This window comes from Peromyscus eremicus, chromosome 18 (genome assembly GCF_949786415.1).
Source record: "Peromyscus eremicus chromosome 18, PerEre_H2_v1, whole genome shotgun sequence".
In the NCBI taxonomy this organism is placed as follows: domain Eukaryota; kingdom Metazoa; phylum Chordata; class Mammalia; order Rodentia; family Cricetidae; genus Peromyscus; species Peromyscus eremicus.
This window is the reverse complement of record NC_081434.1, coordinates 7,851,324-7,876,281: the sequence shown is the minus strand read 5'-3', so window position 1 is coordinate 7,876,281 and position 24,958 is coordinate 7,851,324. Positions and strand designations below refer to the sequence as shown.

The 24,958-nt window shown below is 45.2% G+C and overlaps 1 protein-coding gene across 1 annotated transcript in view; it reads right to left on the bottom strand.

Moving 5' to 3' along the window:
* The window catches only part of Srgap1 (SLIT-ROBO Rho GTPase activating protein 1), a 171,715-nt gene that overhangs the window by 117,018 nt on the left and 29,739 nt on the right, over nt 1-24,958 (bottom strand). The window contains exons 2-3 of the mRNA XM_059245782.1: nt 21,726-21,921; nt 15,393-15,555 (exon numbers count right to left, since the gene is read on the bottom strand). Of these exons, the coding sequence (XP_059101765.1) occupies nt 15,393-15,555; nt 21,726-21,921 (359 nt within the window). The remainder of the gene's footprint in view (nt 1-15,392; nt 15,556-21,725; nt 21,922-24,958) is intronic.

Genomic DNA, 24,958 nt, shown 5'->3' with positions numbered 1-24,958 from the left:
ACTGTGTATTGTGTTTGCAGCTCCCTGTACCACACCTGCTTTGAATTTCACGGGGTGGAGGCTAAGATACTGGGAGGGTTTGGAGACAACACACTTGTAACAGCCCTGTGTTGTGGGATCGATTCCCATCTACATCTGTATGATCAATAAAAGCCCACGAATCTTGTAATAATGGTTCGAGTCCCCCGACCCCTTCCTACTTGGGTAAAGAACAGTCAGCTAAAGCCGTGGAAATCTTAAATTCAGATTCGGATGGACTGACTGATAAGCAACATTTAAAGTACTAAGAGGTCTTTAAAACAGCAGACATCCAGGCTGTTCACTCTTAGTTGATAAGGACAAGAACTTTTTGAAGGACAGATGTAGATCTATGTCCAGCTCACAATTCACATGACAGGGTAAAAACTATCCCCCCCCTCATTTCCTAAGTTATCACAGCTTCCTCCTGAGTTCTCCAAGGCAAGCTACATGGATCCTATCTCACTCCTCTGGGTTTTGTTTTTGTTTTACATTTATATTTATTTCATACACAAACACCCACAGCACAGCCTGTGGGTAGAAGTCGGAGGGCAACTGGTGAGGGCAGGTTCCTTCTTTCTACCCTGAGGATTCTGGGTATCCAACTCCCATCATGAGGGTGGGAGATAACTGACTGGGTGACAGCTGAGTTATCTCACTAGCCCAAATCCGCTTTTGGTTTTGATAATTTTGTTCTTCAGTTTATCTCATTCTATGTGTAGGAGTGTTTGCTTGCATGTATGTATGTGGACCATACATGTGCTTAGTGTCTACAGATATCAGAAGGCAGTGAATCCCTTGGGACTGGAGTTACAGATAATTGTGACCCAACACACAGAGGCTCAGAACCAAACCCAGGTTCTGTTGAAAGAGCAACATGTGCTCTTAATTATGGAACCAGCTCACAAGCCTGTTTTATTGTTGTTATTTTTAATTTTCTTTTATTTTTGTGTGTGCAGGTGTGCTGTGAATGTGTGGATGTACGATGCTACATTCTTCATCCCAGCCAGAAGAGCAACAGGTATATAGCATCTGGTCCAGGCAGAGGAGGTTTACAGCATCTGTACAGCTGCCTGAGTTAGGGTTACTGTTGTTGTGATAAAACTCTGACCAGGAGCATTTGGGGAGGAGAGGGTTTATTTTTAGCTTACATTTCCACATTCACAGTCCATCATCAAAGGAAGTCAGGGCAGGAACCCGGAGACAGGAGCTGATGCAGAGGCCACAGAGGGACGCTGCTTACTGACTTGCTCAGCCTGCTTACTTACTGTATCCAGGACCACCATCCCAGGTGTGGCACTGCCTACTGATTGATGCCCTCCTACATCAGTTATCAATCAAGAACATCTCTCACAGACTTACCCAAAGGTCAGTCCGATGGGGGCATCTTCTCAACTGAGGTTCCCTCTTCCCCAATGACACCAGCTTGGGTCACACGGACATAAAACCAGCCAGCAAAACACCTGACTACTTGGGGACACAAGAGAACTTTCTCCTTTTTTTTTTTTTTTTTTTGCTGGAATTCACTTCCTAAATACACAGAATGATTGGTCAGCAGTCTCTGGTCTTGTTCCTGCTGGTCTCTGCATAGAAGAATGATTTTACCCAATTTTTCAATAAACTTCAAACTTAAGAGCTTGATGAGTTCATCCTGTATTCCCATGGGCTCAAGTCTTATCTTTAAGAACAGTTACCGAATTATAATGTAATTCTTATTTCTGTGTTTCCTGCTGGTGCTAGAGTCCAAGCTCCTGCAGGATGCCATGCTAAGGATTCCTTTCTTGCTTTCGTGACCTCAGCACTCACTACCACACCCTGTTGCAGAAAAGGCAATCGACAAATGTTTGCTGAACGAATAATGAAATGAAACTTCTATTCGATTTTGGGAAAGCCACTGATCTTGATAAAGTCAGATTTCAGGGAAAAAAATGAAAAGGGAGTGGAGTTTCTAGTAGATTTGTCATGGTCATGATTGTTTAGTTGAATCAGTATACGCGGCTAAAAAATTTTTTAAAAAAGTTTTTTTTTTCCTTTTTTGTGGACTCCTACAATCTTTATCTTTAAAACTAAAGGGATTAAAAAGTTTGTGGACGAGCTGACTTAAGCCAGTGTCCTAGCCAATTATACTTCTGAGTTCACTGAAAACTATTAAAGCTGGCAAAGTAAAAATGCTATTTATACACTATTAATTACTGAGTATCTCAAATATATGTCTGTGTGGTGCACATATGTCGACCAGAGGTCTGTGCTGGCTGTCTTCCTCAGTCCCGTTCTATCTTAGATGCTGAGGCAGTATCTCCTGCTGGACCCAGAGCTCACATTTCTGGTTGGGCTGGCTGGCCAGCTTGCTTCAGGATTCCCAGTCTGTGCTTCCCATGTGCTGGGATCACAGACGGTCTGCCATGTTCCCCCGACTGCTCTGTGGGTGCTGGGGATCCGAACTCTAGCCCTCAAGCTCATGCAGCAAGCACTTTGCCTGCTAAGCCATCATGAAAGTCCCGTTGCATTTCACTTTATTTTTCAGTATAAATAGTTCACCTATCCAATGGAGAAATCTTTCATTTTTATTGAATTCTAGATTGATCTGATAACAAAGCTGATAAATTTCCTAGTTTTTTAAAATTTAGTAATAAAAAAAATACTTTTGCTTTGAGCTTTCAAAGGTCTTAAATCCTAATAGCCATGTTTAGTACGTGTTCTGCATATGTATCGTGTGGGTTGCTATAATCCAAGGTCTCACAAGTGTTTCTTCATGCAAACATGTGGCATAGGTACAGTCTTCCTCAATATGGCGTTCACTGCGGCTGCTGGGGACCTTTTAGAATCCCATCAGGTAAAAAAGTCAAGCAGTCTTCAACAGGAAAGACGCCTATTCCGAGAATGCTTAGAATTTGTTGATCATAATTGTGGACATTTTGACATCTGGTAGGAATTTTCTGTCTTCAGCAGTTCCTTTTTAAACATGGCAGCCTCCTTTCCAGAAAAGAATGGGAAAGGACTCCGCCTGTCTGTGACTTCTCTATGTGTCTGTGCGCGCGTGTGTGTTCATGTGGGCGCACACATACCATGGTGCACATGTAGAGGTTTCAGGACAACCTCGAGTATCCGTCAGGCCTCATCTTCCACTGTTTGTGAAAGGGCCTCTCGATGTTTGCATCCTCCAGGCTGCCCACACTTCCAGGCACTCCTCTCCCCACCCCCCATCTTGACATGGAAACACTTGTGTTCTGGGGGTCTGAACACAGGCTCCCACATTTGCATAGGAAATGTTTTACCCCTTAAGCAGTTTTCCTGGCCCACCCATGACCTTATAAAAATGAGCTTGATTAGGGATTGATCTATGACAGATAGCAACAGCTAAATAAACTTGGTACTAAAACCTACTTTTTAAGATTTCATTTTTAAATGGGGAGTGAAGGATTAGACAATTTGTTAACCTGTCTCTTGTTTATTAAGTTTATAAACTCCATGATGACAGAACAAACCAAACCAGAAAAATTCTTTAAAGTGACAATACCTGTTGGGGTTGGACAGAAGACTCAGTTTAGATTACTATTTCTCAGCTGGGGCCAATGGTGCCTACGAAACATCTGGCAACATCTGAAGGCATCTTTGGTTGTCATTGCTGGGAGGTGCTGCAGAAAGAGTGAGCAGAGCATCCCACAGTCTGAGCTGGTGCTCCTCAAATGCATGGTCTCTATTTCACTGGATGCTTCCAACGGTTTTTGTCTCTAGTTTTCAGTTTATCTGTACTTGGATCTGGGTTTCTTTGGGCTTATCTAGCCTGGATTCAATAAGCTTCAATATATAGGCTGTGTCATTTGCTAAATTCGGGAAAGTTTCTTGCAATTATCTTCAAATACTTATTTCTGTACCATACTTCTCTTCTCTTGCAGAAACGCTGATGATGTAAATGTTGGAAATACTGTGCGAACGGTCCCCATGGTGTGTTCATTCTCTTCTTTCAATTTCCTCCTCCTCCTTGATGTTCAGATTAGATCATTTTTGCTCATTTCAACCTCACCAGTGAACCTTCTATGAGTGCTGTTCTACTAGAGAGGCCGGCTATTCAGTTTTAAAAGTTTGATTACTATATTTATTCACTTAAAAATTTCTGAATGGGCTCAGCAGCTAAAAGGACTTGTGGTGCAGGCCCTACAGTCCAAATTCAATCCCTGAAACCCATGGTGGAGGGGAAAACTGAGTCCCATGTGACCTCCACATACATGCCACCACGCACGCGTCCCCCCCCCATCTCTTCCTTACACACAACAATTTAAAAAACAATTTCCAATGATTCTTATTTATATTCTCTACTTAATTTATGAGTATTTGATCTTCCTTCTTAGAAAGCTTTTTATAGTGACTGCTGCAAAAACCTTAGCTAGTTCAAGCATCTATGTTAGCTCAGCATTGCTCTCATTTTTTTTCTCCAAGCCTTTCCGGCTTTCTTGGTTTCTTCAAGGTTGAGTGATTTTTGCACTGTATTCTTAATATTTTTCAATATTATGTCTCTGGGCCCTATTTAAATCAATTGTAGTCTTTAATATTTCTGTCTTTATCAGAAAATCCAGCTGCCTACATTTGGGTTACAAATTCTGGCAAGCCTCATATAAGCTGTAGTTTCCATGTGAATTCTGTGGCCAACATCCTTGGGGTACTATTTACATCTTTCATCGTGTTTACTACACAGTGACCACTCAGGGCCCTGGAGTGGTACTGATCCTTGGTTCAGTCCTCAAGCCTTTGTGCGGACACTCTTTAAGATCAGATCTGCTTGTGTACAATGTGGGGATTCAGGAGAGTCGTCTCCGTAATCTCCGCCACTCTCTGGTTTTCTAGGGTCCCCCTTCTGGTCCTCTAACTTGAGAACCAGTTGTCTATTCTATTGTTCTGTTCCATTTCTTCCCCACACACTGAATGTCTGAGAGCGCAGTCTTTGCTAACCACGGGTTAGCAGCGGCGCTCCCAGGGAGGGTGTTCCTCCGAAAAGATCTTTAGGGGGTTGTGGTCCTTGTTGCAGGATATTTGTGTACTCAGGGGTAAAGGACAGCAAAGAAAACTTGGAAGAGCAAAATTTGGAGTTACACGTTCCTCTCCTTTTTCTGGTCTTTGAGTCACAGCCCCAGGCTTCCTCTACGGGTCTGTGTGTTCATGTCTTGTTGTCTGCTCCCAGGTTCTTTGCTCTCAGGCATCTAGGCTGGGAGACATGGAGGGGAAAAAGGGGGAAACACTGCCCATCTGGCAGAATTTTCAAGTCTGGTCTTTCATCCGCCTCCTACTACTTACATCTTCATATTGCTGCTGCAGGCACTGTGTTTAGGCTTTATGGATGCACTTAGTGGGAAGGACATGGTGGACTGTGCTGACTAGGTTCCTTAGAGCCTGTATTTACCTTTTGATTCTGTCTTTCCTTTTTGGTGAGCACGGGTATTTACCTAGTGTATCATTTAGCTTTCGCTGCGTAACAAAGCACTCAAGGCTCAGCGGCACAAAGCAGCATTTCACTTAGCTCATGAGTCTTTCCGTCAGCTGAGAGATTGCTCTGTTCTGGGCTGGCGGGGCTGCGTCCTCGCTCGCTCACACCTGTGGTCCAGCAGCAGTTGGATGATGTCAGATGTTCTAATTTGTATGTCTAGTAGCCGGCTAGCTGTCACTTAGGCTGTCTGTCTCCTTCCATGTGGTCTCACTCACCCTGAAGGCTAACTAGGACTTGTTTCCACGCTGGTCGCAGGGATCCAGCCGCATCATGAGAGGGTGAGATCCAGGGCGAAAGAACGTTTGATAACCTGCTTGTCTCACATTCACTGGTGTCCCAAGTCACACAGCCTAAAGTCAGTGTGGCTGAGGCCTGCACACAGCAGATGAGAGTCAGACCATCACAGGGGACAGTTCTGTGCACAACATATCACAATCAAGTGCATATTCAGGAGAGTATGGTATAGATGTACAATTGTTACTCCACTGGTTTTTAAAGTAACATCTTCATTGTACAGAAAATGGCAGGCCACCACTTTCTTCCCTCAGCTGCCTTTGGCAAGCTCCACACCGCTGTCTTTCGACATTTAACATCACCTCAAGACCCAGTCTGTGTTCTTTTGGGGAAGGAGAGTGTGTTTGGTCAATTCAGTCAAGCCTCAAAGTACCACTAAGATAAAGTTAGAAAATACTTTTAAATATAAAACTCTTTGACTTATAAAATACGTATCCTCCTGCTAGTCTCAGATTGAATTTTATTTTTAATTCTCAATTTCCCCAGGGGGTTTCTCATAGAATCTTCTCTACTTTCTGCAAATCCCGTGTTCCCCACATACACCTCAGCTCATGGGAACACTTCCCCAGGCAAAGAGAACCTGGAACCAAGAACCCCACAACACCTTGCTCTCCTCCTACCAACTGTGACATCTGCTCTCCCAAGAGTTTCCTGCTGAATCCAGTTCTCCTGTCTGTCTTTTGGATTGTTATCTGCCATAATTGTACCTGCTTTCTCCCAGCCCAGCCTTTGGAGTGTCTCCTGCCCTTAAACTCTAGTGTGTGAGGTGAGTGAATGAGTGTGTGTGTGTGTGTGTGTGTGTGTGTGTGTGTGTGTGTGTGTGTATTCAAGTGCTCCTGAAGGCCAGGCGTCAACGTTGGATGTTTCCTCAGGAGCTGACCACCTTGTTTTCTGAGACAGAATTCCTCACAGGCTTGGAGCTCACCAAGAAGGTTAGGCTGGCTAGTCAGTGGGTCCCAGGGTTGCATCATGTCTCCATCTCCCCAACCCTGGACAAGCATGGCACCCAGCATTTTCACATGGGTTCTCGGGGAATCAAATTCAAGTTCTCGTGCTTACATGGCAAGCGCTTTACCAAACAAGCCATCTCCTCAGCCTAGTTTTCCCCTTTACTATGATGCCTTCTGTTTGCCATTTTAACTAGTTCTGTTTAAAAGCAAACAAACAAAAAGCAAAACAAAACACCGACAGTATCCAAGGCAAGAAACTAACACATGTACTTGAAAACAAAACCTTTCCTGGACCCACACGCTTCTTTAAAAAACCCACACACTTCCACCTTTCTTTCTCTTTCTCTTTACAGGCAACTTTCTAGAAAATACTACTGGTATTTTATGGTATAACTTGCTACAGCCAGTGGCCAATGAAAGAACAGACAGCCGGTGCCAGCGATGAAGCCCATGAGTCTTCTTACTTGACCCTTGTCTCTCAAGGGGGGACTATTTCCAAGGCCCACCTACAATTTCTTTCTCTGGGGAAGTAGTTCAGACCACGGTGTCATTTAAGTCTGGCCCTGTAAATACTGCATTGTGCTAACACACTCTGAGCTTTATGTCATGTGGATGCCATTCATTGCTTGTTTCTGATACAGATGTAAGTTTTTATCTATTACTTTATTTGCTCATGAAATATCTGTTGAGCACCTAGCATGTGACAGTCACTGTGAACAGTACAAAAAGTCTGCCCCTTGGGAGCTTATAGGCAAAAAGCACAGACACCAACAAGCAAATATAGAGTATGTCAGAAAAGGATTAAGTTCCATCCATCCATCCATCCATCCATGCATCCATCCATCCATCCATCTATCCATCCATCATCTATTTATATCTATCTATCTACCTACCTATCTACCTACCTATCTACCTACCTATCTACCTACCTATCTACCTACCTATCTACCTACCTATCTACCTACCTATCTACCTACCTACCTATCTACCTATCTACCTATCTACCTATCTATCTATCTATCCATCCACCCATCTATCCATCTACCCATCTATCCATCCATCCATCTATCCATCCACCCATCTATCTATCATCTCTCTCTTTCAGAGAGCTATGAAAGGGAACTAGGGGTGTGTCTGTGAAAGGTGCTGACAGGAATAATGGGAGTCCCTTGAAATCAAAGGATTATTATATCCTGTTTATACACTGGCCTTGTCATTTCATGACTACGGAGGAGGCAAGGCTGCTAAAGCCTCCATCCAACTGCTTTCTTGTCCAGAGACTTGACTTCACTCTTCACCCTAATATTGAAATTCCAAAGTATACATTTTAACAGGGCCTGGACAATCTGCCTGGTCTCCATTCATAACCAGTATTTGGGGACAAACTGTTTACTGTATTTATTGCTTTTCCACTTCTTTAGACACTAAACATTGGTATGATCTGGACCATGTTGTTTCTCTTCAGGTTTCAGCTTATAAAACAATTATAATGAACTATATCGGGCATCTCCTTTATACAGAATGTCTATGTACACAATCCAAGATTCACAGAGAGGCAGATGCAAGAAGATAAAACTAACGTAAAAGAAACCCCAACAAGTTCTCAAGTGTTTCTTGGCAACTATTCTCAAGGTAATTAATTACTGGTTCAACTACTGACATTTGAGCATTGGTACCAAAGTAACACACCATATGGACAAACCTTTCAACATTGCTGACATCAATTGTTTTTTTTTTTTATCATTATGTAATGCATTTTCAACAAGACACACATGGATCACGTGCTTAACTCACCCTAAGACTTTGATAAAGCTTCTGAACAGATGGCAAATTGCTCATCTGTAGCTGCTCACCTGCTTAACTTCCAGCCAGGCGAATCATAGGTGTCTCGATGTTGCTAGGCAACAAGGCAACTAAAGGACTCCAAGAAAAACACCACCAACCACTGCCATTCATAGAGCATTTACTAGGGCCAGCCATCTTTGTTTGTAATTCACAAAAACCAATAGAACATGTTTTATAAAAATACTTTAGAAAATTCTGCCATCATAAGACACAATAGTTCAGCTTATTTATTTCTAGAAAACAAGCTAGCCGTAAGGTGGATAAGATGCAGGAGAGCCATCAAGTACTGCTAGCTTGTACTTTTCTTACTTATTTATCCAGGCTGTATCAATAATTAAGCTGTCCCTCGAGGTCACCAGAATACCATTTAATTCTTCTGCTACAGTGCACTAAAATGCCTTGGAAAAGTTCTTGTTATATTATTTACGAATGTTGCATAAGCATACTAACTCATATCCGGTAGCTCTCTGCTAAAAAAAAAAAACAAAACAGTCCATTTACTTTTCAGGGAACGTATTACCAGATGCCACAGCTGTGACCATCATCACTCCAGGGTAAATCACAGCCGTGACCATCATCACTCCAGAAACTCAAAAGGTTTAAGAATGGCATCCAAGTTGTGAAGGTCTGAGGCCACCCTTGACTTGGTAATTCTTTTTCTGTTACGCAATAAAGTTAACTATCACTTCCACATAAGAGATTCAAACGTCCAGTTTCAGGGAAAGGCCTGGGACCATGCTAACAGTGCTGCACACCAGGAAGGCATCAAACCCCCCATTTTGAGGGGTTGCTTCCAGACATGATAAATGCTGATGTTTTACATGAAAAGGGCAGGTTGCCAAGCAACACGGTATCTCTAGTTAAAAAAATCTATAATACACAAATCAATGTAATACATATACACAACTGTAAAATATCTACAAACACATAGCATAAAATGTTTGCATATGACACATATGAATAGACATATCAATACTGAAAAGAGAATGAAAAAGAATTAACTGATTGTGTAAACCTGGGTAACGTAGAAAATATTTTTAGTGTTTTTCTACATTCTATAAAGAATATACATGGTTATATTTAAAAAAATAAACAAGGCTATGCATAAACAGGTTGGCAGTTGTCAGTATTTCAGAATGTATAGGTTTCCTAAAAGAATATTTGTGCATGTGTGTGGGTGTGTGTATGCCATCACATACGTGCCATAGTGTGCATGTGAAGTTCAGAGATCTAACTTTGAGAGTTTGTCCTCTTTCTACCAGGGGGGTTCCGGGAATTGAACTCACCTTCATCAGCCTTGGCTGCAAGCACCTTCATCTGCTGAACTATCCACTGAGCTATCCTACTGGCCCCTCATAGACTTTCTCCAAACAAGGTCAGAGTCTTAGAGATCGGCAGTAGACAAGTGGTTTGTTTGTATTTTTATTTTTTAATTAACTTCAGCCAAAGCATCTGTGTGGACAGGGACTCACTTTAAATGTTCTCTGTGTCGGCACAGCTTTATCCCCATGAAACAACTCTGTTCTTCATAACTGGAGCATATAAATAGATACGGTTTATTTTTGATAAAAGTGAAATGAAAGACTATGGATCTTAGTAGTAATTGCGCCTTCCTGCCAGACTAAGCCACACCATCAGTGGTGACGAAGTGGGCTAATTTAACCTTCAAGTCTGAATCTGATAACCTATGAACTTAGGCCAGCAGAGGGTGAGTCTCCATGGTGCAAGGCCAGTCTCAGCTTTTTGAGTGTGAATGACTGACAGGTTTTCTGGCTTCATCCGCAACTAGCTTTCTTTAGGGTTTCAAAAAACATTTTTCATTACATTTGTTCTTTGACCATTTCATAAACATGTACAGAACATTCTGGTTGCTCTTACCACCCACCTTCTCCTGTCCCCCTCTCCCAACATCTCCTCTTCCCCACAAGCCCCCTTCCGCACTTGGGAGCCTGGTGGACTCACCTATGGGTACCCAACCAAAGACAATGACTTCTCCCAGAATTCACCAGTAGCCCCTTATTCAGCAAGGAGTGATAGGGGTCTATAACCCCCTACTCCCCAAGTCACACAATAAGAGTCACACAAAAATTAGTTACCCCTAAGGCCTAAGACTTCCTCAGCCATGGAGTTTTGACTGAGTTTATAGAACCAGGCATTAATTCCCTCCTGTGGCACAGGCCTCAAATCCAATCAGAGACCACTTGGTTACCCATGTAACAGTCACGCCAACGGTACCCTAGTGGGTACATCTTGCTTGGCAGGTTGGCACTATAGTTCAGAGGGTTCACAGCTGCTTAAGGCTGTTTATGGTTTTTCTCCCCTACTAGCCTGCATTTCAGGGTCTAAGAAAGCTAGCCAGTAGGGAGAAAGTTTCCAGCTCAATTTCAAATTGATTTCTCTGTGTCTTGTGATGGAGGTGAATGGTGATGAAGGTCCTCAGCAACAGGGAGGGACTTACCAGTAGGCAACTGGGAGGAATGGTAATCGCATATATTGTTTTGTGGGCATTGGGGCCTTTTCTTACCAACAACTCCTAAGGAGAATCCCACTAGGGAGTTTTGGCACTGAGACATTTATCTTGAAATTTCCTTCTTGCCTTTCCAAATCCTTCCATGGACCCTTCCACTGCATCGCCTTCCCAACTCCATGTTCTCTCTCTCTCTTTTAAAATAACTCATTGAGTCCACTTAGTGCCCATATATACATGGGTGTAGGGCCGGCCACTGGAGCATGAGTGACCTACCATGAAGCATATTCCTGAAGAAAATGATTCTTCTTCCCCCAGCAACTCTCAACCTCCGACAGCTCGTCAGCTCATGAGCCCCTCCCTGCCATCCACGGTAGAATTATTCCCTGGCTTGATCTCACGTGGATCTTATGCAGGCCGCCACAGCAGCTATGTGTTCCTGGGGACGACGGCTTTGTCACATCCAGAAGTCACTGTTTCACAGCTATCTTCCTCGACCCCTGGCTCTTACAATATTTCTATTTCCCCTCCGATTACGTTCCCTGAGCCTTGGGAGCGGTGGTGGTAATATAGATGTTCCCTTTAGAGCCGAGCACTCTGGCACTGATGAATTCTTCTCTGCACCTTGGCCCATTGTGAGTCTCTGTATTAGCCATCTGCTGAGAAAGGGAAGCTTCTCCGATGAAGACTTCTAGCCGCACTTACAATAACCCTTAGGGGTTCTAGAATTAGTACTAGTCAGCCATGCAGGGCATCTCCTTCTCACTCTTCTTAACTTATATTTTTTCATTAGCTTACACAGCAGTAGGTTTTTCATACAATTGTGTTTTTTAGCTAACCCTCTCCTATCTTTATCTTCCTCACCCCCACCCTTATACCCTCTGAAACCTTCCCACCCCTGGCCCTCCTCCCTAAGGCATCCCCAGTCCAATGGCGTGTTCCTAGTTTCCTGGATTCTGCAGGTACTGCAAGTTAAATACACAACACTAAAGAGTCAAAAGTAGGACACACACATGAGAGACAGCACATGGCATTTGTCTTGCAGTGCCTGAGTCACCTCAGGGAACAAGATGTTTTCCACCAGCTCCATCCACTTATTTGCAACTTTCATTTTTCTCTGCAGATGAAGAAATTCTGTTGTGTGTATGTACCACATTTTTATTATTCATTCATCAGTTGGTGGACACCAAGGCTAAGTCCATTCCCTAGTATTGTGAAGAGAGCGGCAATAACTATGGGTAAACAAGTATCTCTGTGTTCGTATACGGAGACTTTACGGTCTTTTAAGTCTCTGCTTAGGGGTGATACAGATTTTTTTTTTCTTTTCAGTTTTTTTAAGACAGGGTTTCTCTGTGAAATAGTCCTAGCTATCCTCGAACTCCCTCTGTAGACCAGGCTAGCCGTGAACTCACAGAGATCTGCCTACCTCTGTCTCCTGAGTGCTGGGATTAAAGGCATGTGATACCACCGCCCGGTTGTGATACAGATTTTTGCAAGAAAGGAATACAGCCCAAACCAGCGTCCTAACGTCAGATGCGTTTGGCCATTCACATCAAGTGACAGGACCGATTTGAGTAAGTTGGTGATTTTGTGTCGGACCACATGTGTAGTGTCCTCGACTGCAGGAGGGCTATGAGTTGGACCCGAATGTGAGTAGGCTGAAACAGTTCCTCAGTAAGCCTTGTCCCTGTGGTTGTAATGACTGGTCCTTTCCAGCTCATCTGCCATGACAGAGAGAAGGCTGTTCAAGATGTACGGGACTCTCGCTAAACAACCAAGTTCGCAGGAACCCACTGCGTGTACGGTAAGCCTTAGACTCTAAATAAGTAATGAATTCTAGGAGTGAACAAGCAGGCATGTGTCTGCTTTTTTATTTACTGTGCATTTCCCAGATTCCTCCTTACAAATTAGGAATTCATTTCCCCAACTACTGGGAATATTGACCGTGGACGGATGGAACTAAGGAGCTGAGCTCTCCCTGAGAACCGCTCTTGAGAATTCCCCTCCATTAAAGGGGGCCACCTTTCTCAAGAGCACTCCAAGTTCAAGGGCTCCAAACCAAAAGCCCAGGTCTCCCTGCCTGGAGAGGAGACAACTCCAGAGGTGCTCCCAGTTCAGGAGCTCACACGGCTTCAGCCCCTCCCTTTGCCCAACCTTGCTATGTTCATTCTCTGGAAGAGAATGTCTTGAACATCTCCCGAGATCACAAGACAAGGAAGCGGAAGAGCCAAGTTCTCACCCAAACACGTGTCTGTCGGTCCTAGTTTCTACCAATTTCATTAAAGCCCTGGCCCCTGTCATACAAGGTCTCTCCTATTGTCATCTTTACTAGCCTCTATTGTATCACCCATCCCTGTCCTATCAAACCAGGCCAGCCCCATTCAACTCTGTACTTTCCATACATGCATGCCCTAGGCCCCAGAAAGGCTCATCTTTTCTTGCCTCGCGAAAGTGACCCCTTCATTTCCAGAGCTGGTTCTTTGAAGCTTTCCCTGTCCCCTAGGTAAGTGAAGCTCCCTATCCTCCAGGCCCCTACAGTGAGCTCTGCATCCCTTTAGCTTGGGAATGCTTAATGATTATAATGAGTTCCTTGCAAGCCGAGGCACGTCTTTTCACTCAGCTTTGCCAGCCACACAGCTTACAGATGTTTTGCTCAGTGAATGAATAAACAAGGAGATGCCCATGTAGGTCCTGGCTGAATCCTTGCCAAAACCCCCATGTTGGGGAAGCATCTTTCAGTAGCATCCCAATGTGGATTCACTGCAACCTTCCTGAGGTCAGTCTTTCTCCATCGTGGCAGCCTGACAGGCAACATTTGGACACCACTGCAGATGCTCATGGATCCCACAAAACTGTATGTGGTCTCCACAGACAGTGCTTGTGGTGGGGCCAGAAGAGTCCATCACTTTCCTAGCTCCATGGAAACTAATACATATTTTTAAGTGCTCTTTTTAAGATGTGGAGATATTGTTATACCTAGCCTTAGGTCCAGCATAGAAAGTTCTTTGCTGGAAACACCTTCCCCCTCCATTGGACCCAGCACACAATGGCTTAGAGCTTGCTAAATTTCCATTTCTAGGTCAGAAATCAAACCGAACATGGCCACATCAAGCACAGCTGGCCTGCATGACACTGTACCCTTGTTGTAAGAGGCTCCTTTGAAACACAAACGCATCGTGAATCGGCAGGGTGCGCCTCCTTCTCTGAAACTAAAACATTACCCACTGAAGAAAGGACTGAGTATAAATCTAGGCACAGGACACTATCCAGACCAAGCTGAGGAGGTCTGTGGAGACTCTGGCTCTCAACACAGAAACTGAAAGCTGGGTAAGGCACTGTGTGTGTCCTTTGCACAGGAAATGGTCCAATTTTTTTGTTGTTCTCAACAGAAATGTCCAAACAACGAAGATATTTGCTGAGAGCTGACTGAAGCTAACCATGACAGAAAGGTTTACAAGCCCAGTCATCGTGTCCCGTGTCCGTCCGTCCATCCATCCGCCCCCCCCTACACCCACCCCGTTTTTTTGTTTCTTGTAAATGGAGTCAGGAAGGAGGAAGCTCTCTCACACATTAGAAACTGAATTTTTCTGGGCCCAGTATAATTTTTTTTTTTTTTCCATTTCACACTCAGAGACCCTGCAGCCTGGAGTAAGAAGACAATGTGGTAACATTTTCCTGGGAGGGCAACACACGTGATGTGCTTTACAAGTCTGGTCACGTGTGAGCTGGAAAAACCAGAACCCGAGGCTCTCCTCTCGAAGTGTGGCTCTTTTCTAAGTGTGGAGGTCAGTTCTAAGGACAAAGAGAAGACTTGCAGGTACTTTGAAAAAAAAAAGATGTTTATCATTTTCATTAAGTGTATGTGTGTGTGTTTGTGAATGGGTATGTGCATATCAATGTGCGTGCTCGGGGTGGGCAGAGGCATCAGATCTCCCTGGATCTGGAGTTGTGAGCTGCCTGCCCAACCTGGGTCCTGGGAACCAAACTCACTTCCTCTGCAAGAGTAGTATGAATTCTTAACTGCTGAGCCATTTCTCCATCCCCCTGCAGGGACCCCCCCCCCCCCCCCAAAAAAAAACACCTTTCTTCATGATGCTCAGGTCAGATATTCATTCATTTACTGAATAGAAATAAATATATCCAGTAGATAATGCTGTATGCATTATACATATGCACACACATGTATACACACACACCATGCACAAACATACAGTATAAACACACACGTTCAAGTTCAGAATATTGGCGCCTTTCATTCTTTTCAGGCACTTCCTCCTAAATGGCTGTAGGTAAGGTGGTTATCTGGAAGTTTGGGATGGCAGGGAGGAATGGACTCTACCTTTTTAAACATCCGGGTGGAATCCTCGCTTATCTGCATGAACCGCATGATGACGTTGTTCAGATAGATGTCGCTCAGGGTGGCGTGGTCCTTGCTTTCTCGCCTCACTTGGTTCAGGAGCAAGTACCAGCAGTTCACCGGAGACAACAGGTTCTGATCTTTCCTGGGAGGTAAAGGAGGACAGAATTACCATCGGGTCCAAGCAGCCCAGGTCAGCCAGAAGAGGTCACCCATGCGGGCGGGGGAGCCACAGTAGAGAGGTGCTGTATCCTTCTCTCTGCTCCGATCATTCCTTAGATCAGGACATACCACAGCCTGCGGGAATCCTGCAACTTACCAAGCCTGGAAAGAAAACTTGGATAAAAAACCCTTGGTACAACCTCCCACCCCTAACCAGGGCTCCAGGAGCCCAACCCAGACAGTACTGAAGAAGCCCCAGGGTTTAGCGCGCCACTAAGGAAAGCACTCTTGTTTACATGAGAACCTATCGGCTACTGTCTCACACACAGACTGGGCTGCCCCGGCTCACAAAGTCTCCTTTGACTCTTCAGTCTACTGCTGGAAAAGAAATTTGACTAGGCATTGCTTTCCACGGGACACAAATCAGATGGTTATTTATTAATCCCTGGATAAATAACCTCCAGCCTCCGAAAAAGCATTCCCGGGGAACTTGAACTTTATAGGATTGTCTCGAGGCTCGTGAATGGAACCCGAAAGTTTGCTGGCTCATGATGGGTCACATGTCCTGTGGAAAATTACTGAGCCATATCAGATTCGTAAATGCTCCTGGTTTATTTCAGATAATAAAACTAAATGAACTGCAAAGCATACAAAATTAGACATCTATACATATATATTCAAAGAAAAACTCCATCCCAACATGGTGAGCAACCAGAATGCCACTGCTTAAAAAAAAAAAAATGCCCTCCTCCCCTCCCCCGCTCCTGCCACCTGTGGCGGGCAAGGGAGCTGACCCTCCCCTTCATTACCAGCTGCAGCACTTGGGAAAGCAGGCCCTGCACCTCGCCTGGGCAGTGCAGTAGAGCTGACCCTATTCACAGGGGTACAGGTGAACTGTGCTGAGAATGTGACCGTGGGAGATTGGGCCCCACTCCTCATCTTCCGTATGGTGGTATGGGTGGTGGGGAGAGATGCCCCCCCCCACCTGAGGCAGGTGGGAGAGCTGACCCTGAGTTCATTAAGAGTAGGAGAGCTATTCTTACCCCTCAGCAGCTGCAGCACTCAGGAGAGTGGGCCCTGTACCGTGCCTGGGCGAGGCAAAAGAGCTGACCCTGATGGTCCAGGTGTAGGAGAGCCGGCTCTGAGGGCGTGAAAGTAGGAGAACTGGCCGCATGCCTTGCTCATTGCTACAAGGACTGAACTAGCCAGGGCAGTGCTGGAGGGCTCACCCTGGTGGTGAGCACAGGAGAGAGCTAGTAAGCTGACCAACCCTGTAACTGCCCGGGCCCAGAATCAGGGGTATGAGTTGGCCCACCCCAATATCCACCCCATCTATGATCTATGGGAGCATGTGAAGGGGCTGGTCATACAGACCCAAAGCTAAGGATCTCCATGACACAGGGCAACAGCAAGATATCTAAGAGGAGTCCCAGTGAGGGCCCAGCATCAATAGTGTAGCAGAAACCAGAGGCCTTGAACTGGACCAACGACTCTTTGCAATGAACACTTGCACGTAAAGACCTGTGGACAAAAGGGTTTACTGCGTGACTCACCGTGTCACACCACAGCTTCCGTGACAAGATTTTTTCCTTTTTTTTTTTCCTTTTTTTTCTCTTAAAATTTGTTGAGGGGAGGGTTGCAAGGGCAGAGGGCAGATATGAAGGGACGGGGAAATGAATGGGGTCGAGATGCATGATGTGAAAAGACACAAAGAATAAATAAAAACAAAGTTTAAAAAATTAGAACTACAATTTGTTGTTGTTGACTATAAAAACTAACCATGACATGGCAAAATGGCAGTGTTTCTCCAAACTCGGGCACAGAAGTGCCCGGTAATCAGATGTGGGGTTTTATTAACTTTTCTTTTTTTTAAAATTTGCATGTGTCTGTGAGAGGGAAGGGATAGGGGAGGAGAGAGAGGGGGAAGCCATGTGCCATGGCACAGATGTAGACATCCAAGGCCAGCCTCTGATGTGGGCTCTCGCCTCCCAAAGCCTACCAGCCTTTCCATTTCTGAGGGCTCTCTTGTTTCTGCCCCCTGCCTTCTCACAGGCGTGCAGGGATGACAGATGCATGCGTGCCACTACGTCTGGCTTCTGCACAGGTTCTGGGATCAGAATGCAGGTCACCAGGCATGCGTGACAGGCACTTAACTCTCTCAGTCAACTTTCCAGCAAGATGATGTAACAGTTCATTATTCATGAACATTTATGACTGCACATTAAGTCAGGGGAAAGAAAGTCATGCCTTTCTACCATATGGTTTCTCAGATTCTGCATTGAATATTGCATTGAATCCGGGAAGTTGAGGCAGGAGGATCAAGAGTTTAAGGCCAGGCTGGGTTACACAGTGAGTTCAAGGATGCCTTATAATGAGACCCTGTCTTAAAAAGAAAAAAAAAAAAAGAAGAAAATATCCACCACTCCCAAAACACTGAGTTACAATCCTTGTCTAAAAGACAAAGCAAGAAAAGGAACAGAAAAAGGCCCAGGAAGAAATCCTCATGCACACTGGGACTCGAGCTCTGAACTGGGACGTCTTTTCTCTTAGAACCGTCAAGAAGGAATGGGAGTCCATGGCAGGTGAGCAGAGTCTTTCTATTGTCACGCCCCTGTCCAGTAAGCCCCAGAAGCAAGTGCCATGCTGTCCATTTGAACTATGCTTATCCTTTAGCCCGAAGTAGAAAATTCCTTCAGACTATTTCGTACATCTTTGTGTCCTCAGTATGAACCCAGATGGAAGCATGAAATAGTATTTCATTGATTAAGCAAACACATTATTATCATTGCCTTGTTATTAGTGCCAATCACAATACCGATAATCATATAGTAATAATAATAATAATAATAATAACAACAACAACAATAATAGCGGCTATCATTTACTGAGTAAGAGGCAGGAGGCAGGTTGAGACTGGGGACTTCAAGCCAGGTTTGGGGCAGTCCAGGTGGGCAATCCCAGCAACTTGGAAGGCTGAGGCAGGAGGATGACAAATTCAAGGCCAGCTTGGACAACCCAGGGAGACCCTGCCTCAAATTCGCCTAAATGTGAACATAAGATTGTGGGTTGCACTTATTCTAGGCTCTCATCTCTGCTCCCACACCCTATCTGTGTGGCTGTGGGATAACTGTTCACCTCTCTGTACTTCAGTTACTTTGTACAGTGGGTAAAGTAACAGAACCGGTGTCCTGAGGTTATAATGAAGATGACTTGGGCTACTGTCTATGTTTAAATGCTTGCCATCATGCCCCAGGCACACAGGAAGTGCTGCATATATAACGTTAGCTATTTTTGTCTCAGAGGCTGCTGTGATCGAGATCTGACATTAACTCTACTTAATCCTTACCACAGCCCCTCGCTATGTGCTGTCAACAAGAGAAGTTAAGCTTACCAAGGATTTGATAAGGACCAAAGTGGGTGTCAGAGGGAGTCTGTGTGGGAGGCTGACAGCTGATCTGGGCCTTGCCCTTTGCATTTGTGGTAGCAACTTGAGGCTAAGGACTGTTCACACACATAGCGACCCCACACGGAGTAAAATCAGGCTCCAAGGTCTAGCTTGAATGGTGTGAGTATGACTGTACCAAAGACTCAATTGTCTGGAAAAAGGAGAAGGAGTCGGCACACATATCCCCATCTCAGCCACCAGCCACAGCCAGGACTTGTCCGTCACGCCTCCTGCTAGAGAAACCAAAGCTCAGAGGAGGTATGTAGTGAACCAGCCACACAGTAGTCCCATTCAGACCCAGGTCTGGCTGACGGCTAGTAAAGCCAGGTTTTAGGTTTTTAATCCATTTCCTCTGTGGTTCTCCATTCAGTAACAAATAATGCTCAGGTCAAAGGCAATTTGAAGCTGCATGTATACATATCGAATTACATTTATTTATTTATTTGGTGGTGCACTCGCTCATGGGGGTCAGAGGACAACTTTCAGTAGTTCCCTCTCTGTCCACCATGTGAGTTCTGTCAACTGAACTCAGGTCATCGGCTTGGCCTCGACCTGCCATCAGCCATTTTGCCAAATTGGCTACTTTTTTTTTTCTTTTTTCATGCAGGCTTCAAGGTCATGGAAGGGTATGAAAGCGACAAGATCATGGAGGAGAAAGAGGCCCGGTCCTCAGCAGTATCCTCACACCCAGGCTGAGCAGGCCGGGCAATCTCTTTGTTGCCCTTGGGTAGGAGGACCGCTGGTTTTTGTTTCTCTGTCATTGGGGTGGGGTATCCTCGGGAACTGCAGGACAATAAGGAGGGGCTGAGAGTGGAAGCTTACCGCTCCACATCTTCATCTTGTGTAGACCTTGTCACCAGTTGGGTTAAGGAATGGGTACTTATGCACAATACCTAGACCTTCACTTCCTCCTTCCTTCCTTCCTTCCTTTCTTTCCTTTCCTTCCTTCCTTTCCTTCTTTCCTCTCTCCCCTCTTCCTTCCTTCCTCTCTTTCTCTCTTTCTTCCTTTCTTTCCCTCCCTCTCTCTCCCTATGTTTCTCTGTCTCTGACCATTGAAATATCCCTTGTCTTCCTATGAATCCAGGTGTATACTTATAAGGGCATCCATTATACTTCAACCATTGTTTCTGGGAGTTTTATGGCACAGGTGTTTTCCAGAGTCCCTGGCCCATCTTGCTTTCTGAAACAAAAGCCCATGCTGCTTTTTTTAAAAACTATCTCCCCAACTGGGGGTTCCCCTCTCCCTCTAGGCTGGCTAGATCATAAGGCGACATACCATGAGAGACCCTGCTGTTCTTCCTTCACTGACAACCTCCTATAGCCCACAGCCTGACCTGTCACCAAATGCAGGTATGGGCAGTTCAACTTAAAACACTCCAGAGACTCCTATGTCTACAGGATAAAGCCCACAAAGATGTATAAGAATCTGTGGTGTGCTCCAATTGATGCCTGTGGCCACACTGCCCATCCGATTACCGCGTACTCCCAAAGAACTACTATTTTGCAAACGTGGCTTAGAGCCCTTTCCTTCCGGTCCTTGACCTATGGGGTTCCCTTTTTCAGCCTCCTTTCCTCGTCGGCTAGTTATTATGTGTCCACTCACATATCACTCTTCTTGGGGCCAGGGAGATGGCTCAGGTGGTAGTGTTTGCCTTGTAAGCTCAAGGATGTGAGTTTGAGCCACAGACCCCAACACTGAGGAGGCAGAGAAGGGCAGGTGAATGGTGTGTTAACACCTAAGAAACGATACCCCAGCTTGTTCTCTGGCCTCCATAGCAAGTACACACTAATGTCTGTGCACCACTATGCATACGTGCATTGGCATGCATGCATGCGTGTACACACACACACACACACACACACACACACACACCACTCTTCCAGGACCTTACTTCTCAACTTCTATAACACAGTATGTTTCAGCCCCGTCTGTCAATGCAACCCCGTGCTTGCCCCTGTTCACACACTTATGTACAATTACCTACCTGTCTCTCTGACCCCGACATTTTAAATTATAAAGTAAATTTCACGAACAGAACAACCTGTATGTTCTTTTTAATTACTACAAACATGTTGGGTGGAGGTGGGGTGCTTTCCCGGAACACTAAACCCAAACCAAAGTCATTGCTTCTCTTTATACAGAAATCACTAGAGCATGGGGCAGGCCTATAATCCTGGCACGTGGCAGGCAGGACTGCCATAGGTTCTAGGCTAGCCTGGGCTACAGAGTGAGACCTGGTCTCAAGACATGGAAAGAAAAACAACCAACCACTCGCCACAGAAATCTTGAGGCCTTTGCTTAAAGCAGCTCTTTAAACACACCCTGTTCAAATGTCTACCTATGGCTGATATCAACTTCTCTGTAGCTGGGAATTTTATAAAGACTGATTCAAAACATAAATTTAATTCTATGCAGTATGAGTGGGAAGGGAGAAAGGTTGCTCCATTTATGGGGGATTGATCACCAATAACTTTAGATAAAAGAGGAAATATCCAGAACGGAGGATGTTTGGAGAAAAAGTGGGGTATCCAATCGCCTTGGAAAAGTGACCTTGAATCAAGTCTCTCTCAGACCATCTGACTCTCCTCCCTCCCTCCCTCCTTCCCTCTCTCCCCCACCCCCACCCCCACCCCCAGGTATTGAACCTATGACCTCATGCACTCTAGGCGAGCGCTCAGCCCCCAGACAGCTGGAACCAGCTTCTTACTTGAACTGCTGGTGGTCTTTCGTGCTTCTGGTTTTGGCCATGAACCTTTCGGCCAGCTTCTCCAGGTTCCGGGAATATTCCGTCTCAATTTCGGCTTTTTTCCGGAAGAAGTCTTGCAGGTCCTGGAGCAGCTGAACACGCATCTCCGTCTGCTGTTCGAGGCATCTTTGCTGCTCCACCAGCTGAGCCCGGATCTCTAAGGGGGAGACAAGAAGCCACCTGATGACGTCACCAAAATGACCAAGGCGCGCGAACAGGCAAGGCAGGAAGAGCGACCCCTATCACCCAGGTGGCCCCTACGATGGCCTCTGCTGGAGTCCCATATGCGGATTGGTTTTTAATTTGTATATTGCATCTGTTCATTCATTCTAATGATGTGTACCACGCACACCCGGGCACATGAGCAAGACAGAGCAGGTGTGGGGAGCAGAGGACAATCTGTGGGAACTGGTTCCATCCCTCCACCATGTATGTCTGAGAGACCGACCTCAGCTCAGCTTGGTGGCAAGCACCTTTACCACTGAACCATCCCACTGGCCCTTCTTGGCTGTTTAATTTAAAACAAACAAACAAACAAACAAACAAAAACAAAAAACAAACCATCTGCTGGCCTTTTTTTTTCCCCAATGAGATGAGACCCCAAATATAGCAAATTTGAATAGAAATATGTTTCACACTTGTAATACCACAAACACACATTGAGTCATGAGGGAAAGAAATTACAGCCTTTCAGATAATTCCAGACACTGGGATGCTGTTGGTATCCAGTGCACTGTAAACTTCAAGTGGTATTTCACGTTAACTATCCTTCTGAGCTGGAGCAGAAAAGACATGGGCATCATCTCTTCCAGACATCGGAGCTGACACACTCGTCACTTGGCACACACGGAGACTGACATCTGGCAGTTTTTATTTAGAGCCCACATTCCTCATTTGTAAAACACTTCAGGGTTTATAGGCATGCTGGACCTAAAAATAACTTCTTTCTATATCCAAATAATCCATTCATAACAAGGCAACTCTTGGACTCCAACTTATTTATTATTCTATTCATAACACCAAGGCTGCTCTCTCAGCCTTTACCTTGTACACATTGTTCAAACCAACACCTTTACTGCCACAAGTCACCCTGAGATTCCTTTGACCATTTTTATATTTTAGGAACTCGAAGGATGTGCGTCTACGGATTCAGGAAGAGCACACAGCAAACACAACAGATGCCCAATTAGTTTACATGTAAGCGGCCACTGCAGAGAAATCTGTGCTTTGGAAAACGAGTTCCCCGAACCATACACCATTGACCGGCTTTTGTGCTAAGGTCTGTGGCTGACTCCCAAAGACAAGAATGGTATCGCCAGCGGAGAACCTCTCCTCCTCCTTCCCAGTGTCCACACCTAGGCCCTAAAAGAGGGCAGCAACCTAACTCAGTGGAGACGGAGGAATCCTGTCCGAGAGTACTTTCTTCAGTTCTTTGTGGGATCCCTTCTAGACAGAGCTGATGGCGGAGACGCAGGGATTTAATCCTGCTAATTAAACTCATTGATGGTAGGATGGTTATGGCGTGAGGGCAGGAGGCAGGCCAGGAAATGTGCTGACTTTATACTGAATTATAACATTTACTTCTTCACTATTTATGTTATTATTGTCTTCTCAGTTAGCATGTGGGGCCTCCCCAGGACTCTGTCTCCGCTCTATGAGTCTGACCAGTGGAATACTTCCTGCCATCTTTCCATCCATCCAGTGGTGCTGAGCAGTGGTCCTATTCCCCAGCAACAGCTTGGCGGAGAGGCCGAAAGAGCTCTGGCCTGGGGTCTGCCATGCTCTGGGAACTGCTGTGTCGGGGTGGGGAGTGGGGTGGGGGCTCAGCAAAGGCAGGGAGACACACCTCATGTTCTTTCTCTCTGGGTTGAGGGATCCTCCCCCTCACCTCTCAGCAGAGTAGTGGTTGCTGGAGAGAAAACACCACCCACAGGCTTTTAACCACAAGGAAGGGCATCCGTTTCCCAGTCAATCAAGTAAGCGGTTTCCAGTGTAGTATGTTAACCAGTATGACTGCCAAACGTTTTCTCCTAAAAATACACAGCTATTTTTGTTTCATGAAGAAAAAGAAGAAAAAAAAATCAAGGAGTATTTTTCATTCAGGAATTCCAGTAAATCTTTGGAGATGAAGTGGTTTTTAGCAAATCCCGCTGTGCTAACAGAAAGTGAATCAATCATATTAGGTCCTCCCCACCTGCCACTTCCTCTCACCTTGGTATCCAATAGGAAATAAAAGTGGCTCTGCTACAGATCTTACCAAAGTTACTCAGCAGTTACATGGGCTTTCGTCAACTGGGTATAAATAATTAAAACTCCCAGAAATAGCATTAATTCTATACCATGGACAGCAAGTCTCTCCCTAGCCAGATTCCTGGGCAGTCCATTAAGGCCTTTCCCAGCCGCTCTCCTTGGCCAGTCTTGAGGGGGACTGTTACGGTCGGAGTCACGGTTCATTTTAATTTAGCTGAGCACATTGGTTTCGAGCTTGTATCACAGGTGAGGCAGAGTCCCAGGCTCTGGAGACACAGCTTTGTTCTCACTCAGCTTCTTCTGGAGTGGCACACAGACCCTAGAGTGCCAACATCAGTTCACAATGAAGAGAAGATACAGGAGGAAGAGTATGAACTATAAGGGTATGGAAGATACGATGTCCCAAATAATGAAGGTGATTACAAGACACACAGCTGTACCCAGCATGAAGGAAAACAGCGCCCCACACGGTGGGAGGTATGCTTGCAGATCATATCCCGGACAGGGGGTTTGTATATAGCTTATACAAAGAACTCTTCTAACTCAATAATAAAATAAACAACAACAACAACAAAAAAAATACAACTTAAAACATGAGCAAAGGATCTTAGATCACCCTCGGCTACATAACGAATTTGAAGCCAGCCTGGGTTACAGGAGACCCTGTCTCAAAAAGGAAACTACACATCTGAAAGCTTACTGTCCGGGACTGCTCTCACGAGAGAGACCGTACAATCTGTAGTTCCATTCATGCCAAGTGTCCAGGATACACTCACGCACAGAGACAGAAGTTGGATGAGTTTTGCTGGGGGGCTGGGAGACTCAGAGGGGTCACAGGAAGTGGCTGCAGTTGGGGGAGGGCTTCTTTTGGGGGACGGTGAGAAGGAGCCATCAGAGTGGCGGATTCATCAGATAGTTGTGAAACTCTCTGAATAAACCTCCGA